Raw genomic sequence first — 18,351 nt, forward strand, 5'->3', positions numbered from 1 at the left:
AGCATTCACCTACTTAAAATGCAAATCAAGGAAAATGTTACTTCAAGCTTACTGCAACTTCCAAGTTACTGTGTTTTGTATTCATATACAATCAGAAACCATTTTGGATTATTGTGTTACTGAAGACTGATGTCAATGAATTGTGGCTTTTTGCACTCCAGATGCTCACTGTCCTATGAGCAGGATAGAAATGTTAAAAGAATAAGTAATCTGCAACAGCTCACAATTTAAGGAGGAAGTGACCCAGCAGCAGACAGCCTTATTAACTATGCTTCAATAAACTACTTCCTGAGAAGTCCTTTCATTGAGAAAACCATAAGAATTTGCATTTATGGTGCAGTTCCTGTTTACACGTTCTTTCCAGCTCCCTTGGCTCTCCCATTTCTTTTTTTTTGTTTCTTGCTAGCAGCACCAACCTGTCACTTCAAAGCCATCCTTTGTGCTCTACCTATAGAAGCTAGGTATGATTTCTGGCAAGTCATAAAACAATTACTGCCAAATTCTTGGATTCTCTTTGATTTCTAGGCTTGCCTTGAGGTTCAAAGCAATTGGTGAGCTCTTTCCTCAACATGTTACCCTGGGCATACCAATTCTTTTGACATGTTTTTGTGAGATTCAAAGATAAATGCTTCCTCAAATGAATATACTTCAGGATTCAAGGATAGGCATAAAAGCTACTGGAAGTTGTGAAGGATTAACACTTGTGTCTAGTGTGCAATCGTACATTGCATGAGTGCCAAAATATAAATAAACTCATTCCTAATATGTAAAGTAATTTAAAATTTAGCAAAAGTAGCTCCACTAAAAATGCACAAAAAACAAATGAGATAAAGTAATTTATACTGGAGAATCTTTTCCAAAAGCACTTTAACGCCCTTTCACCCACAGCTGAAAAAAGTGACAATGTGACTATTTGAAGCTAATCACAGCATTACCAACTTTGTGATAATTGCCAACTAGTTCTGCTTGAATAATGAAAAATGCAAATCATATAAAAGGAAATTTGTATTCTACAACAAAATTACAGCTCACACACATTAACTGCACACTAAATAATGAAATACCATGGCCAGAATTCTCAATTTAAAAAGACAAACAAATATACTCCACAAGCTAGATGTGGATAAGTTTAAAGGTTTGCGTTATAAAATTGCTCGGTGAAACCAAATGTTATTAGTACTTCGCATTATTTCAACAATTTAGGTCAGCTTGTCCCCATGTAATTTAAAGGAAACCAGGATGTTTTTGTAGTCCAATCCATTTTTTTTTGGGTGGGGGGGGGGGGGGGAACAAATTAAAATGAGGCCGCACAAGGTTACAAATCATAGAATGGTTACAGCACAGAAGGAGGCCATTCTGCCCGTCGAGCCCGTGCCGGCTCTCTGCAAGAGCACTTCAGCTAGTCCGACTCCCCCACCCTTTCCCCGTAGCCCTGCAATTTTTTTCCCCCACCCTTCAGGTACTTATCCAACTCCCTTTTGAAAGCCATGATCGAGTCTGCCTCCACCACCCTTTCAGGCAGTGCATTCCAGATCATAACCACTCGCTGAGTAAAAAAGTTTTGTCGCCTTTGGTTCTTTTGCCAATCACCTTGAACCGGTGTCCTCTGGTTCTCGACCCTTTTGCCAATGAGAACAGTTTCGCTCTATCTACTCTGTCCAGACCCCTCATGATTTTGAACACCTTTATCAGATCTCCTCTCAACCTTCTCTGCGCCAAAGAGAACCACCCCAGCTTCTCCAGTCTATCCACGTAACTGAAGTCCCTCATCCCTGGAACCATTCTCGTAAATCTTTTCTGCACCCTCTCTAAGGCCTTCACATCCTTCTAAAGTGCGGTGGCCAGAATTGAACACAATACTCCAGGTGAGTGAGTGTGTGTGTGACTATCAAGTCCTATTTTATTTTTGTAGCTGCATCACTAAAAAGAAAACTGGAAAGTCTGTACATTTAAGTACCCACACAGGCAAGCAACTTACAAATTGAGATTGGGGGGGGGGGGGGGGGGGGGGGGCGGGGAGGATGAGAAATGAGCTGCCATACACATTTCCAGCCCAGGCCAACAGATCTTACACCCCAACAAATCAACTCAAAATTGCTTTTCTTATGCTATTTTTCCTTTGGAACAACTGTTGTGTTTACACACAAGACCGTAAACCATTTCATTTGGAGCTCAAATAAAGTGAGATCTAGATTGAAGTAAGACAGTATTTTAACAAAAGACTAACTAACTGCTTGAAACCAGTTTCTGCTCTATGTAATTGAAAGGAATGCTCCAGGATAAACTCTTCCAGTGAACTTTGGTAGCATGTTACACTTTTTTTTTAAAAATTAAAACTTGCCACTCCTAGTCTTCCTATCAATGCTGCCATCTTTGCTGCACAGACACTTCGAATGTCTTCCCTCCCTCCTGGCATCAGCACTGAACAATCCTGAGTGGAGGATTATGTTGTATTGGCACACAAGTGCGATGCAAGGCACTGGAGGAGAAGTGATGGCAAGAGAGCAAGTAGAGTGCTCTAAAGGAGAGAAAGGGGAAGAGCAATAGCAAATACAATGGTGCGGAGTTGAAAAAAAGAATTAAAGTGGGCAGTAGAGAAAAAAACCTTGCATTTGTATAGCACCTTTCATTGCCATCCAATATCTTTGTGCTTCACAGCCAATGAATTACTTTTGATGTGTAGTCACTATTGTTATGTAGGCAAACACAGCAGCCAATTTACACGCAGCAAGACTCCACAAGCAACCACGAGATGAATAACCAGTTAATCGGTTTTGATGGTGTTGGCGAGGAAGAAATGTTGGCCTGGACACCAGAAGAACTCCCCGTACTACAAACAGTGCCACAGAAGCTCTTGCAACCATTTTAACAGGCAGACAAAACCTCAGCATCACATCACATCTAAAAGGGGGTAGTGATGACAATACCGCACTCCCTCAGTACTGCACTGAAGGATCAGTCTAGATTAGATACAAGTAGGATTTGAACCCACAACTTTCTAATTCACAAGCAAGAGTGCCATCAACTAAGTCAGGGTTACCCTTCTTAATAATCTTTGGAAAGGCCATGAAGACTGGCAATTTAGTGCCATAAAGCACCATCATAAATGGAAGCTTTCTTGACTCCAACAAAGAAGTCAAATAAAATATTTTCCTACAAATAAAGCACAAGGTCATTGTAAGCCATGACTTTGAAATATATTCCTTTAAATTCTTTGGAGGTATTTTGTATCATATACAATTTTAATCTCTTACATCAATTACTGTTTGGATTTATGTAAAATCTCTCAGCTTCATTACATGGTATTTATTAGGCATAACAAATTACAGAACTTGAGGGGTAAAAACTTAAACCTCGCTTGACAAGTAAACACATCACCCAGAAATAAATTACTTTAACTAGCACACGTGGAATCTGATCATCGCCAGATCAGCCTCAACAACGTCTAGTACCAGGCTTTTATCCACACCTCCAGTGCAAAGTGTGAAAGGCAGAGGTCTTGGTCCAAGATTGACACTATCCACAAAAGCTGCCTTTACTATACCTCACCCCCCACCCCACCCCCACCACAATCCAAGTCACCCAACTACTCCAGCCCCAAAGCACACTTTTCAGTTAGTCCCCATCGCCTCCCACCCACCCTCCATACCCTTTCCTCATGAACCACCTTGTCGAGACCCAGCTTCTTGTCTTTTGATCCTTCCCCAACTCAACTTCAACTAACTCCCCTGCTAGCTTATAGGATTAGTGATTTTTTTCTACAGGCACCATCCTTCTCCTTTTTAAAACCTAGTCATCACACACGTTCCTCATAAAAACTCAAAACCCACCCAAAACTAAATTGATCCTCTCCAACTACTACTCCAACATTTCTTCAATCTCCAAAGGTTCTCAAACATGTCAATCTCCCATTTCCGTGACCATCTCGCAAAACTTTGTTTGAATCTCTCCAGTCCAATTTTTTTCCCCACGCTTACAACACCAAGTTGGCCCTAGCCAATGTCACAAACAAAGTCTTCAGATTATTTCCCACATTACAGGAAACTTTGTGATATCCGGCACCGACGAGACCGAGCTGTTGCTGTCCCATCGAAACTGCCGGACAAACCAGCGCTAATGTTAAAACATACAGAAGCTTTTGAGCTCCATATCTAGCAACAAACCCTGTAGCAACAGCTTCTAAACAGTCGGCCGTAGCTTTCAAGCATCTCTGTAGCTAAGCAACAGCTTTAGCTAGACCTTGCAGAGCCTGGCTGGTGAAAAAAAACTTACTGAACCGACTCCTGAATTTTGCCGGTGGCTCGAGCATTCCGGACAGTTAACCTCTGGATAAACCAAAGTTTCCTGTACAACAGTGACTACACGCCAAAAGTACTTCATTGGCTGTAAAGCGCTTCGAGACATCCGGTGGTCATGAAAGGCACTATTTAAATGCAAGTCTTTTTCATTATAGTGCACTATTCCTCCTTGTACTTCTCAACTTATCTGCAGTGTTAGTTATGGTGGACCATTCCATCCCTCTCCACTATCTAGCTCCAATGGACTACTGTTGTGGGGATCCACTCTATCCAAACTCAGTCAGCGCATCTTCAACCATGGCTTCTCCTCCCGCTTCTACATGGTCATCTTCAGCATCACCAAAGGATCTATCCTTGGCCCCTTTACTTCCTCATTAGCTATATGCTGCTCCACAGCATCATCCAGCAGCACAGGGTCAGTTTCCATATTCATGACGTCCAACTCCACGACCACTTCTCCGACATCAAAACATGAATTAGGCAAGACTTACTCCAACTTATCAGAAAGGCGGGCCCCCCCCGCCCCCCGAGAATATCTGCCCTATTGAAAACTGATTTCATTTCCCTCCCTGGGCCGTATCGCAGGCTGAACTAGACCATCTCCAACTTTGTCAACCTATTTGACAGAGCCGAGCTTCAAACCCCACATCCCATCAGAAAGACTGCATGCTATGCACCTCCAGCCCCAAAACCCTTGCCATTTCTAGACTTGATGATTTGAATCCCTTCTTTTCTGGCCTCCCATCCTCCAATTTGTCTAAAATGGAGACACCTATAACCTATCCTGCACTACGTCTTACATACCCATCTCCTCCATTCTCACTGACATACAGCACAATAAATCCTCATCTTGAAAACCCCCCCAGTCGTGTCCTGCCTATTACTATAAACTTACTCTAGTCTTGTATCCCTCCCCTACTGTTTGGTTCTGACTGAACATTTTGTGTGCTGCATCTCCCCACCTGTACCTCTTTCCCACCCCTCCACACCCCCCCCCACAGTTGTAATGGACCCACTCTCTAAAACTCCTTTCCTAAACCTCTTCACCGCTCCACTTCTCTCCCCTCCAAGAGCCTCTTCAAAACTCTAAACCAGGCTTTCACTCATCCCTCAAACTAGTTGTGACATACAATTCATCATCAATTTACATTCATAGTGCCTCAGTATCAGCCCTGACTTAGTGGTAGCAGTCTTGCCTCGTAGTCAGAAGGTTGTGGGTTCAAGCCCCACTCCAAAGACCGGAGCCCATAATGCAGGCTAACACTTAAGGATGGACGGAATCCTGCACAGTTGGAAGGGTTGTCTCTTACATTTAAACCAAGTTTGTTTGTCAGGTGAATGTAAATGCTCCCATGGCACTATTCAAAGAGCAGGGGTGCACCTCCACACCCGTTCACCTGCTGTCCTGGCCAACAGGCATCCCTCACAACACCACTAAACTGCAAGATTATCTGGCCATTTATCTCACTGATGTTTGTGGGGCCCTGCTGTGTGTAAATTGGTTGCTGCATTTCCTACATTACAACAGTGACTACACAACAAAAATAAAACAGTACTTCATTGGCCAAGTGCTTTGGGACACCATGTGGTTGTGAAAAATAAAGACGAAAGATACAAGTTGTTCGTTTACAAAATGCCCGAATGTGCTTCAAGGGTGGGTGGGAGACAGAGAGAGGGGAGATGGAAGGAGTGAAAAAAAAGATAAAAACAAAAATGAGGGAAGAATTAGGGGAGCGGAGTGAGGGTGGGGTCAAAAAAGGAGTTGAGGTGCAGCAAGGCAAAGGGATTGAAGGAAACCAAGTTGAACGTTGGGGCTTGATGGCTAGAAACTTAGTTAACTGTCTCCGGACAATACTTTTACTACATTTGGCAGAGACTACAAGTAGGGATGAATCAAAACAACTTAGTGTTCAACTGGTCTAGAAATAGATTAGACAAAACTCCTTGGTGACTAGCAACAAGCTTCACAAAACCTTTGCATTAAGTGATGCTCAAAAAAGCAGCACATTTAAAATAAAAATGTTGCACAAAGGTGTTCAATTATTTCCTGAGCTTCCAAAACTTTCTCTGTTCAGTGAAATCCAAAAGCTCTGCAAAGTCAAGTTCCCTTAAAATAGAAATGTAACTGGAGCATAGAAGGATTTCGGTAGAAAGTCTTCCCTCACAATAAAAAGGTCAGTGTAAAAAAAGTCACAATTTATGCACGTTCCTAAAGTTCTTTTAGGGGACCCACCAATTTGGGTGTCTCAGCAGAAGACTTACAGATGGCTCTGTCCCCTGCCAGGCCATCAAAGCAGGGGGATCTGCTCAGTTCCTGATCCTGGGTGCCAATTATTGCTTACACGAATGGCAGCTTGTAGGTGACAGATCCATGGAGACTACTTTTTACTGGGACAAATAACACTCCCTTTCTGAGAGCAGACTTTAATAGGTTAATAAATATTCATCTTTTAACATCAAACTGCAAAACTAAAAGTATGCATCACCTTCCCTTCCAACAAATAGTGGAAACATGAAGAAAAACCATGTAAATTTCTTCAGAAGTGAAATTCTCAATTTAAAAAATGGGAGATGATAGAAAAGTAACATTGAAGAATATAAGAAATAGGAGTAGGCCATTCGGCCCGTCGAGCCTGCTCCGCCATTTAATAAGATCATGGCTGATCTTCCACCTCATCTCCACTTGCTTTTGACCACAAGCTTCTTTTGAAAATAAACATACATCGTCTTCCTTTTTCACCCACAATCGCACTCATAAGCGATTAGCAGATTTGCCATAAAATTGCATCCATTAAAAACTTTATTGCTCCAATTTTTGGAATCCTTAAAGTTAATTTAATAATCATTTTAAAATTAAATCTTGACAGATTCTGAAATCACCCATGATGTAAATAAAAGACAAAGATCACATACAGACAGAACATTTAACAAATTCATATGCAAAGCCTTCAACTGTGGAATAGACTGCCATCTAGTGCAGTGAACCTCAACTCTTGATGCAAGCTTTCAATAAATGAGGTAAAATCCTGAATTAAATCAGAGCAGAAGGTTTGACAGGAATAGAGAACAGAGAATTCTCTTATTTGTTCATTTTTAGGATATGGGGGCGGTGGGGGGGTGGTAAGGATTACATTTTATTAACACTAGCCATCATTTTGCTTTTTTAATTTCCAAAACAATAAGCATTTAGGAAAATACTTTGACAGCTTTACTGGAGGAATGGCATACAAAGCTTCCCCAACCCCCACACAGGACACTAGACTGGCTATCAAATTCATCAAAATGTCAAATCACTTGCCTACGCTCGAGCTCATGTTAGTGAGGGTAGTCTGTTGCTACCCCATTTAAGATATTTCTTCAAGTCTCAGTGTGAACATGCCAACAATCAAACCCAATTTGCAGTGCATCCATATCTATCAGTTCTGACTGCACTGCTTTATGCCATCTAATAAACAGCCACAATATAAAAAGGAGTTATCAGGTGACTACTGTAAATGCCTCAGTCACAAACCATAGCCATTTAATTACACTCAAACAGCATATACAAAAGACATCTCAAGTCTCCATCTGAGTTTTAGAAACACAACAAAGGGACAGTTCCGGACAGGGTCACTGGTGAAAGGAACTTGGGGATATTTTTCTCTGTAAAAGTTCAAGATTATTTTACTAAATTTCCATTGTAACTCAATGAGAAAGTGGGATGTGAAAGAATCTCAGTTCTGCAGTCTGCACTTTCAAATTTTTGTGCACAGAGAATGATTTACTCTGCATCTGGCTGCACTATGCTTGATCTGGGCACACTTGATGGCTGCCGACATGGAGTGCTCAAAAAGGGAAAATGTTCCATCTACAGCACTGGCATTCCTCACCACGATTAGCACAAACATGACATGGCTCATGTCTGGTGAAAACCCAGGTGTTTTCTTGGCATTGGTGGAAGGGCTCCCCAGTGTGCACATAAAAAAGGGGCAAGAGAAGGATGACAATTTAAAAAATAAGTTTGTTGTGGCAGCATTAATACAGTATGCGCTTCCAGACTTGCTTCAAACCCAACTAAATACTCATGAAAAATAAAAAGCAAAACTGCAGATATTGGAAATCTAGAACAGAAACAGAAAATGCTGGAAACCCTCAGAAAATCAGTCAGCATCTCTGGTTAACATTTTAACTGTAGACCCTTCATCAGAACATTGACAAAGGATCTACACCTGAATCAGTAACTCATTTGCTCTCTCCACAGATGCAGACTTGACCTGCTGAGTGTTTCTGGCATTTTCTCTGTGTTTTAAATATTCTTAGCCTACCAAAACTGGCACCACTACACAAATCATCAATATAAAATTGCATTTTAAGCACCCTCCTGATTCAGATCTAAAAAGATCATTTTGCTGATTCATTCTTCAAAAGATCAAGAACACAGAAATGAGCACCCCAAAAAAATACCTCGTCGGAGGTCCAGACAGCAGTTAGGCACTACAGAAAACCTACAATGCTTTTACTAACTTGGTTGCAAATACTTTTAAGAACCGAAATCTGAAATGCCACATAAATAACCCATTACAGGAATATGGTTGGAATGTTAGTCAATGCCTGCCCAAGAAACATTATTTGTGAATTTATAAGGCTGATTACTCTTACCAATCAACAATATCTGGTCAGCAGCACCAGCACTTGACAATATAGTTGCCTTATACCTACTCTTCATATCCTCTACTGTTAAGATATAACTAGGACTGCAACATCTCCATCCCCTTCCCACCGATCACAACCCTAAATCTTTTGCGACCTTTGAACGTGCTTACCTCCATTTAGAAACTTATTGCGACTAAGGTTGCCTGCTGCCGGGTACAGACTTAGTGTCATAACCCGTCTTTTCTCTTTATAGATGCCGTGTATTTCCAGTATTTTGCTTTTATTTCACATACAGAGCTTGCAGTTCAATGAACAAAAAATAAATCCTCAAGACACTCTCAAATCCAATCAATTTAAGAAAAAAAGCCACTGTTGCACTTGTCAGACATGTCTAACCATGAATATAGTCACAAGGCGGTATCCTCAGGTTTCATCTTAAAAAAATCACACCCACTTCCAGGTCATGAGTGTCAGGAGCCAATACCCAATAAAGTTATGTTTTGACTGCTCAGCTTTGGATGTACAATGATGATGAGTCACCTCTAATTTGCAAAGCAGTACAAGATGAACTTTTGATGGATAAGCCCAATGTGGGGTCTTTCCAAATCAAAATCCCTTAACATTTCGCAGTTAAAAAATCTCAAGCTTGGCAGCTATCGATAAAAGAGCTCCCTTCTACTCCATTTCAGTCAGAGAAAAAAACCCTGTATTATTGAAAGTTAAGAAAATCATTTCACACGGGTAAAATCTTATTTAGGAGTGAAAATACTGGTGCATTTTGAAAGTCTTTTGCTTGCATTTTGTCACCAGAATTTATATCCACCATATTTCTCAATAATATAAAATAAGAGCATGAAACGACTATGTTTTTTCATAAATATCAGCTGGCATTTCCCCTAAATAAATAGGGACTTCTCGCATCTCTTACAAGAGGACTCTATAGAGGTTGTATTTAGCAGAAGCAAACTCCAGAAAGTTCAGTCATATCAGGGTCAGTACAGGTCTGTCAGATGAGATGTTAAACCAAGACCACATCTACCTGTTCAGATGCACATAAATTCCTGTGGCCCTATTCAAAGGACAGCAGGGGAGTTCTCCTGGTGGCCTGACCAATATTTATCTCTCAACCAACACCACCAAAATAGATTATTGCATTGTTATGCAAGTAAATGCAGCAGCCAATGACTACTCTTCAAAAGGAATTCATTGACTGAAGCACTTCAGGACATCCAGATGACATCAAAAGTGCTATATAAATGCAAGTTTGCTTGTTCTTCCTACAGGTGACTTTTACATAAGAAATAAGAGTAGGCCATACGGCCCCTCGAGCCTGCCCCGCCATTCAATAAGATCATGGCTGATCATCGACCTCAACGCCACTTTTCCGCCCGATCTCCATATACCTCGATTCCCATAGAGTCCAAAAATCTATCTCTCTCAGCATTGAATATACTCAAAGATTCAGCATTCACAGCCCTCTGGGGCAGTGAATTCCAAAGATTCACAACCCTCTGAGTGAAGAAATTCCTCCACATCTCAGTCTTAAATGGCCAACCCCTTATCCTGAGACTATGCCCCCCAGTTCTAGACACTCTAGCCAGGGGAAACAACCTCTCAGCATCTACCCTGTCAATCCCCTTCAGAATCTTGTATGTTTCAATGAGATCACCTCTCATTCTTCTAAACTCCAGAGAGTATAGGCCCATTCTACACAGTCTCTCATCATAGGACAGCCCTCTCATCCCAGGAATCAATCTAGTGAACCTTCGTTGCACCGTCTCCAAGGCAAGTATATCCTTCCTTAGATAAGGAGACCAAAACTGTGCACAGTGCTCCAGGTGTGGTCTCACCAAGGCCCTGTACAATTGTAGCAAGTCTTCCTTACTCTTATACTCCAACCCCCTTGCAATAAAGGCCAACATGCCATTTGCCTTCCTTACTGCTTGCTATACCTGCATGCTAGCTTTCAGTTTCTTGCACGAGGACACCCAAATCTCTCTGAACACCAACATCTGAAAGTTTCTCACCATTTAAAAAAAAGTGTTTTTCCTATTCTTCCTACCAAAGTGAATAACCTCACATTTCCCTACATTATACTCCATCTGCCACCTTACTGCCCACTCACTTAGTCTATCTATATCCCTTTGCAGACTCTGTGTTCTCCTCACAGCTTACTGTCCCACCTAGCTTTGTATCATCAGCAAACTTGGATACAGTACACTTGGTCCCTTCATCTAGGTCATTAATATAGATTGTAAAGGCCCCAACCCGGATCCTTGCAGCACCCCACCACTTACAGCCTGCCAACCTGAAAAAGATCCATTTATCCCTACTCTCTGTTTTCTGTCAGTTAACCAATCCTCTATCCACGCTACTATATTACCCCCAACCCCATGAGTCCTAATCTTGTGTAATAACCTTTTATGTGGCACCTTATCAAATGCCTTTTGGAAATCAAAATATACTACTGTTATATTCAAGTTACAGTGCTGTTTACATGAAGGATTTTAATGCAGTTAACAATTCCATTCGTGTAAAGTGCTACAGTAGCATATATACAAACTTCAAGTTACTGTGTTTGAGGTATTTGAAATACTAGAAACTGAAGTATTGTTATTTTTATGAATGACAGTTCTCTGTACGAGTTATTCTATTTTAGCAAAATGGCAAATGTAACCCTACAGTCAGAGAGACAGAGAATGTACTGTTTTATGATGCAGACATCCCAAGACTAGAGCTAGAAATACCCTCCCAATAGCAATCCTCTCCCTATTCTTCATTTTCCTTCCTCATTCTGCAATGTCATTCCTTCTCCCTTCAACAGGTTCTCCCACATTCACTCTTCATGCACCCCCTATTCATAGGGTATCTAATTTTCTCTCTTCCTTTCCTCTTCCCAAGAAGGTACATCTTTTCAACTCGGTCCTTCACCCCCCCCCATCCCCCCTCCACTTGGTGCCCGGGAGCTTCTCCCTCAGCAGTGTCCCTCCTTTTAAAAACCTCCCTTTTTCTTCACCATGATTTCAACCAACCGATCACTGCTTGATGCAGTCTCGGATATGTGAAGTACCTTGGGCCTACAAAAGGTATTCGACAAATGCAAGCTGTTGTAAAGCCAGCCATCGACATATATATTTATTTTTGAAAAACTACTACCACAAGCTGCATATGTAATTGGTTAACATACAAATTGTTTTTCCTGTCACTTTCAATTTTATAGGTTGGAGACAGCAGCTAGGCTCACATTACATGACAAAATTATATCAGGTGTTATTTATCAAGGTATACAACACCAGACAAACACCAACAGAGAGCCTTTGACACAAGTTCAAAAGTAAAGAGTTAAGTTACCATAACAAACAAGAGTGAGTGTAGAGCAATCCGTCTCAGATTTACTGTGCTATTGTATTCCTCCAAGGACTTCAGAATCAATTGATAATTAATCAAGCATGGCTACAATCTAATTTAACTAACATGGGATGTTAAGTACCACATTTCATAAATGGATGGGTGAATGAAGGAGTGAACAAACAAATGAAGATGATCACAGGCCCTCTGATCTTTCTAGAATGCCATAAGGCAGTACAATTCTTCTTTCCATTATGTATACATATGAATTGAGAAGCATGTGATTTACCTAAACAATGAGTCAAGCAGTTGTCACTAGGAAAGGGAGCATTCCACTGTTTACTTATAATAATGATTGGACCCAGCAGAAACAGTTTGCATACCCATCCCCTTCAATGCAAAGTCTTAATAAGCATGACACCTTAGATCAAAGTTAAAATTCTTGAAAGGAATGTTTTCCTCGCCATACACTGAAATTAAGTTAACTACCAAGTAATTTTAATAAAGTACCAGACTTTAAAAGGAAGATATGACACTCATTTTTTTAGGTTGACCTATGCAAAACCATGAAACGGTACTACTTCTGTCTTGGTCGATCTGGTTGAGTGGTCCCCAAAAATCAGCAAACGACTGCAGAATAGGGAAAGTGGGGTTTAAACAGCACTTGCAAAATAAAAGCAACAGGATCAAACTGAATTCAGAAGGAGACACTGCAGGATTTGAATAGGAAGATACTCTCGCCTCCTTTCCAGCCAAAAGGTGCACCAGCTTTTGATGGCTGGCCGTATGGAGCGTTAAAATGCTGCTTTTTGGCAAGTGTAGTTCTGACATTAAAAAGTGGTTTTTTGGGGGTGGCGGTGATGTCGCTGTTCCTGATGGGGCGGCTTCCCTCACTATCCTGCTCCCAGTAAGCCCAGTTTCCATATCGCTGTAACACAGCGGCACCCGGCGGGACCGGTCTGGGCGCTTCTTGACACAACCAAACGCCGGGAAAAGGAGGAAATGCGCCAGTTTGGAAACAGTCCTCGGACACTCCGGCAGATTCTCGATCTCGAACACACAGACAGGCAATTACATGAATTAAACCCACTCTGGACCAGTTATAAAGTCTGTCATTAACCATAATTCACACCGTTATATCAGGGTATTAACTGCGCACCTAGCAACCTCAGCTCAGAGTGCTTTGCATAACAGGGACCAGCCCAAGTCAAGGCAATTCCAGCTGTGCAAAGAAAGCGCATAAGACATGAAATTATAAATAAAATGGTAAAGTCTACCAGGCTCTGGGAACATTCCCGACACCTCCCAATCATGTTTGCTGCGTAAATTGACACTTTACGAAGCTTTACAAAGCGAAGTTAGAGTCTGATTAAGGGGCTGCACTCCAACACGTTAACCTGTCTTTTCAGATGCTGAGAGACCTGCTGAGTGTTTCCAGTTTTACTTAGAATTTCAGGTATTTTACATCCACATCAATAAGCTTTGATTGGAGAAGTCTGGGTTTGTAGACAAGTGTTCTTTTAAATGCAATGCTTCCATTCTTTCGCGCTTGTCTGTGTTTGCCACTACCGCACTTAGTACAATGTTAACTTAAAGAAACACCCACTTGCGGTTGGAAACTTGTAAGTATAAAGCCGACGAACCAAATGCAAACCGTGCATAGGCGGTTATCTGCATTTATTTAAAAATAGGTAACGAAAACAAATCGCTAAGATTTACGAAAAAATGCCTAGTATTGTCTCAACTTGTCTGATAAAAGCAGAATCACAGAACAAACCGATAGCAAACGCGTAAAGTGACAAGACACTTTCTGCCACCATCTCAAAACACAGGCAAACTTCGAATAAAATTCTCAACAACAAGTGCACTCAATCCAGTGCAACCAAACAAACCAGCACTTGCAAACAAGTTGGTCTCGAAGATCATTGCTGCCAGTTTAATGTGAGGTTGCTGTCGATACCCGAGATATGAAGCCCAATGCAAAAGGTTGCATCGCGACAGCACTGCATTGAATAACGTACCGGCAACAAAACACCAATATTTTAAACTTATTGCAAATGCAAATGCCTTGCTGCAATTTTTTTTTAACCCACCCACCCCCTACGGACTGTTCCAAGACACCTGAACAAAAAATGAACGCAAAGAGGTTACGACCCGCAGCAGCAAGGTAGAACTCAACAGAAAATACAACCTTTAAAAATATTATATATATTTTTTGCTCCTGCACGGTTTCCTTACCCCGCTTGGGTCTGGGGAAGCTGTCGTGCAAGTGGAAGACGACTTTCTCCACAAAGTGCTGAATATTGCTCTGCTCCGGACCCCTGACAAAGACCATCCAGTCGTGGGTGAAACCTTCAACCGTGGGTTTTTTCCGAACCTGGGCCCGATGGCCTAGCTCCAGTTTAACCTGAACAGCGGCACCCTGAAACACACGGAGAGAGAAAAAACCCACATTAAAATAAAAAGGAACAAGCCTCGGCGCCGGGAGCCAGCGGCGACAGGAGCGGCCAAAGGCGCCAGGCTCCCAGCCCCCTCCCCCTGTACTGTACTTATGGAAATATGGCTGGTTATTGCAATCCTCAGGCATGTGCCAACAAAACTCCGGGCAAAAATGCTGTCAGCTTTCGGCCACTCAACGCCAGAGAAGCACGGGGCTGTCTGGCCGCGGGTTACTTACCGAGGCGGCCATCCTCGGAGAGAGACAGGCCTCAGAGCCAGCTCATGCAAAGTGGAGAGTTGCTGTAGGTGTTTGGTGTGAGAGTGCAGACGGAGCCCCCGCCGATGGCGGACATTGTACACTCACTCTCTCTCTCTCTGTGTCTCTGTCTCTTATTACTGACTGAGAGGGAGTCCGGCCGCCCCGAGCATGCGCGCTTCCCCCCCTCTCTCTCTCACAGACAGCAGCCTGCAGCATCGGCACCTTCAATACTGGATACAGTCAACTCTCCCACTGAGAGAGAGAGATCCCATGGACAAATACAGGGGGAGACAGAAACACAACCCCACATATACACACACCAATACAAGGGGGAGACAGAAACACAACCCCACATATACACACACCAATACAAGGGGGAGATAGAAACACAACCCCACATATACTCACCAATACAAGGGGGAGATAGAAACACAACCCCACATATACACACACCAATACAAGGGGGAGACAGAAAGACAACCCCACATATACTCACCAATACAAGGGGGAGATAGAAACACAACCCCACATATACTCACCAATACAAGGGGGAGATAGAAACACAACCCCACATATACACACACCAATACAAGGGGGAGATAGAAACACAACCCCACATATACACACACCAATACAAGGGGGAGATAGAAACACAACCCCACATATACTCACCAATACAAGGGGGAGATAGAAACACAACCCCACATATACTCACCAATACAAGGGGGAGATAGAAACACAACCCCACATATACACACACCAATACAAGGGGGGAGATAGAAACACAACCCCACATATACACACACCAATACAAGGGGGGAGATAGAAACACAACCCCACATATACACACACCAATACAAGCGGGAGATAGAAACACAACCCCACATATACACACACCAATACAAGGGGGAGATAGAAACACAACCCCACATATACACACACCAATACAAGGGGGAGATAGAAACACAACCCCACATATACACACACCAATACAAGGGGGAGATAGAAACACAACCCCACATATACTCACCAATACAAGGGGGAGATAGAAACACAACCCCACATATACACACACCAATACAAGGGGGAGACAGAAAGACAACCCCACATATACTCACCAATACAAGGGGGAGATAGAAACACAACCCCACATATACTCACCAATACAAGGGGGAGATAGAAACACAACCCCACATATACACACACCAATACAAGGGGGAGATAGAAACACAACCCCACATATACACACACCAATACAAGGGGGAGATAGAAACACAACCCCACATATACTCACCAATACAAGGGGGAGATAGAAACACAACCCCACATATACTCACCAATACAAGGGGGAGATAGAAACACAACCCCACATATACACACACCAATACAAGGGGGGAGATAGAAACACAACCCCACATATACACACACCAATACAAGGGGGGAGATAGAAACACAACCCCACATATACACACACCAATACAAGCGGGAGATAGAAACACAACCCCACATATACACACACCAATACAAGGGGGAGATAGAAACACAACCCCACATATACACACACCAATACAAGGGGGAGATAGAAACACAACCCCACATATACACACACCAATACAAGGGGGAGATAGAAACACAACCCCACATATACACACACCAATACAAGGGGGAGACAGAAACACAACCCCACATATACACACACCAATACAAGGGGGAGATAGAAACACAACCCCACATTTACTCACACCAATACAAGGGGGAGATAGAAACACAACCCCACATATACACACACCAATACAAGGGGGAGATAGAAACACAACCCCACATATACACACACCAATACAAGGGGGGAGACAGAAACACAACCCCACATATACACACACACCAATACAAGGGGGAGACAGAAACACAACCCCACATATACACACACCAATACAAGGGGGGAGATAGAAACACAACCCCACATATACACACACACCAATACAAGGGGGAGACAGAAACACAACCCCACATATACACACACCAATACAAGGGGGGAGACAGAAACACAACCCCACATATACACACACCAATACAAGGGGGGGGAGACAGAAACACAACCCCACATATACACACACCAATACAAGGGGGAGATAGAAACACAACCCCACATATACACACACCAATACAAGGGGGAGATAGAAACACAACCCCACATACACACACACCAATACAAGGGGAGATAGAAACACAAACAACACATATACACACATCAATACAGGCAATGCACATTTACAATCCAGACACATATATTCAAACACGCTTTTTGTACAGGCAGTGAGCAGCACAGTACAGACACATGCTTATTTTTATTGTTGTAAAACATAGAGCTGGAAAGTGTACAGATAGAGAAAACGAGAAGGGAAAATAAACTTTCACCGACAATAGAAAGGACTTTTAAGCTATATTTGCAGGGGTGAGAAGAAAACATAATCCCCAATGAAGGGAACGTATGATTCTTTTACAGCGAGTGATAAAAATACACAGTAGACCTATATGCAGAGAAACGTCTGCATGATCTCTGTGATAAAGTCACGCCATGTGGTCAGTTATATTTGCGGAACAGTGACACTAGGAGTGTGCACAGTTGGTAAAAAAAATCGAGATCGGATTTACGACGACAAAAATCCCAGAAATAGACGAATTCCTTTCTTTATTCGCTTTCATTTTCTTTCCATTTATTCGCCTTATCGTTCACAGTACACAGCATCGGAAGTGTGCGCTGCAATGTACACGTCATTGGCACTGCGTGGCCAACAGGGGGCGTCATGTGGCCGAGGAGGCGGACACCGCGCCGGAGCTGGGTTCACAGCAGCGGAGAATCAAGCAAAACGACGCCTTTTTGCAGTGCGTGGGAGTGAGCGAACGTCTTGAACCTGCCACTAGATGAATGCGTTAAATCTAATTTTTTTAACGTGAATTATTACAGTACATTCTTATTGAACGACTGCAGTACCGGCGATAAATCTGACGTTTATGTGTTCACAACCAAGACATATGAGTGACAACAAGAATGACAACGTCGAAACTAGTTAATTCTGAAATAATTCCTGAACATTTTACATACATATAAAGGTTTTCCATTGTGTGCTGCTACTGCTGAGCTTCCTGTAACAGAAATACAGATTGGGAATTCAGGCATGGAGGTCAAAGCACCCGGCAGGCTCTTCACAATCTAGGAGCAATGGAACATCCAGATACTATTCATACAACTGGTCGTCTGAATCTGAACAGAAACCTTATCGAAATGTCCACAAACGAGCTTCAGAAAATTTAAAGCGGCGCTTACAAAGTTGGTAGGAGTTTATTCGGTTGGCAAATAGAATTATTTGGACACAA

General features: G+C 42.3%; 1 protein-coding gene across 7 annotated transcripts in view; it reads right to left on the minus strand.

Moving 5' to 3' along the window:
* mllt3 (MLLT3 super elongation complex subunit) overlaps positions 1–15,157 on the minus strand; it is a 174,634-nt gene extending 159,477 nt beyond the window's left edge. For 3 of the 7 annotated variants that reach the window (XM_085983964.1, XM_085983968.1, XM_085983979.1), the window contains exons 1-2: positions 14,956–15,156; positions 14,517–14,700 (exon numbers count right to left, since the gene is read on the minus strand). In XM_085983964.1, coding sequence (XP_085840090.1) covers positions 14,517–14,700; positions 14,956–14,967 — 196 coding nt within the window. In that variant the 5' untranslated portion in view covers positions 14,968–15,156. Of the gene's footprint in view, positions 1–14,516; positions 14,701–14,955 lie in introns of those variants that run through there. The other 4 variants (XM_085983961.1, XM_085983970.1, XM_085983983.1 and 1 more) reach the window with 4 other exon arrangements.
* Between the last annotated feature and the right edge of the window lie 3,194 nt (positions 15,158–18,351).

Source organism: Somniosus microcephalus, chromosome 1 (assembly GCF_052327205.1).
Source record: "Somniosus microcephalus isolate GS21.2 chromosome 1, FLI_Smic_1.0, whole genome shotgun sequence".
In the NCBI taxonomy this organism is placed as follows: Eukaryota; Metazoa; Chordata; class Chondrichthyes; order Squaliformes; family Somniosidae; genus Somniosus; species Somniosus microcephalus.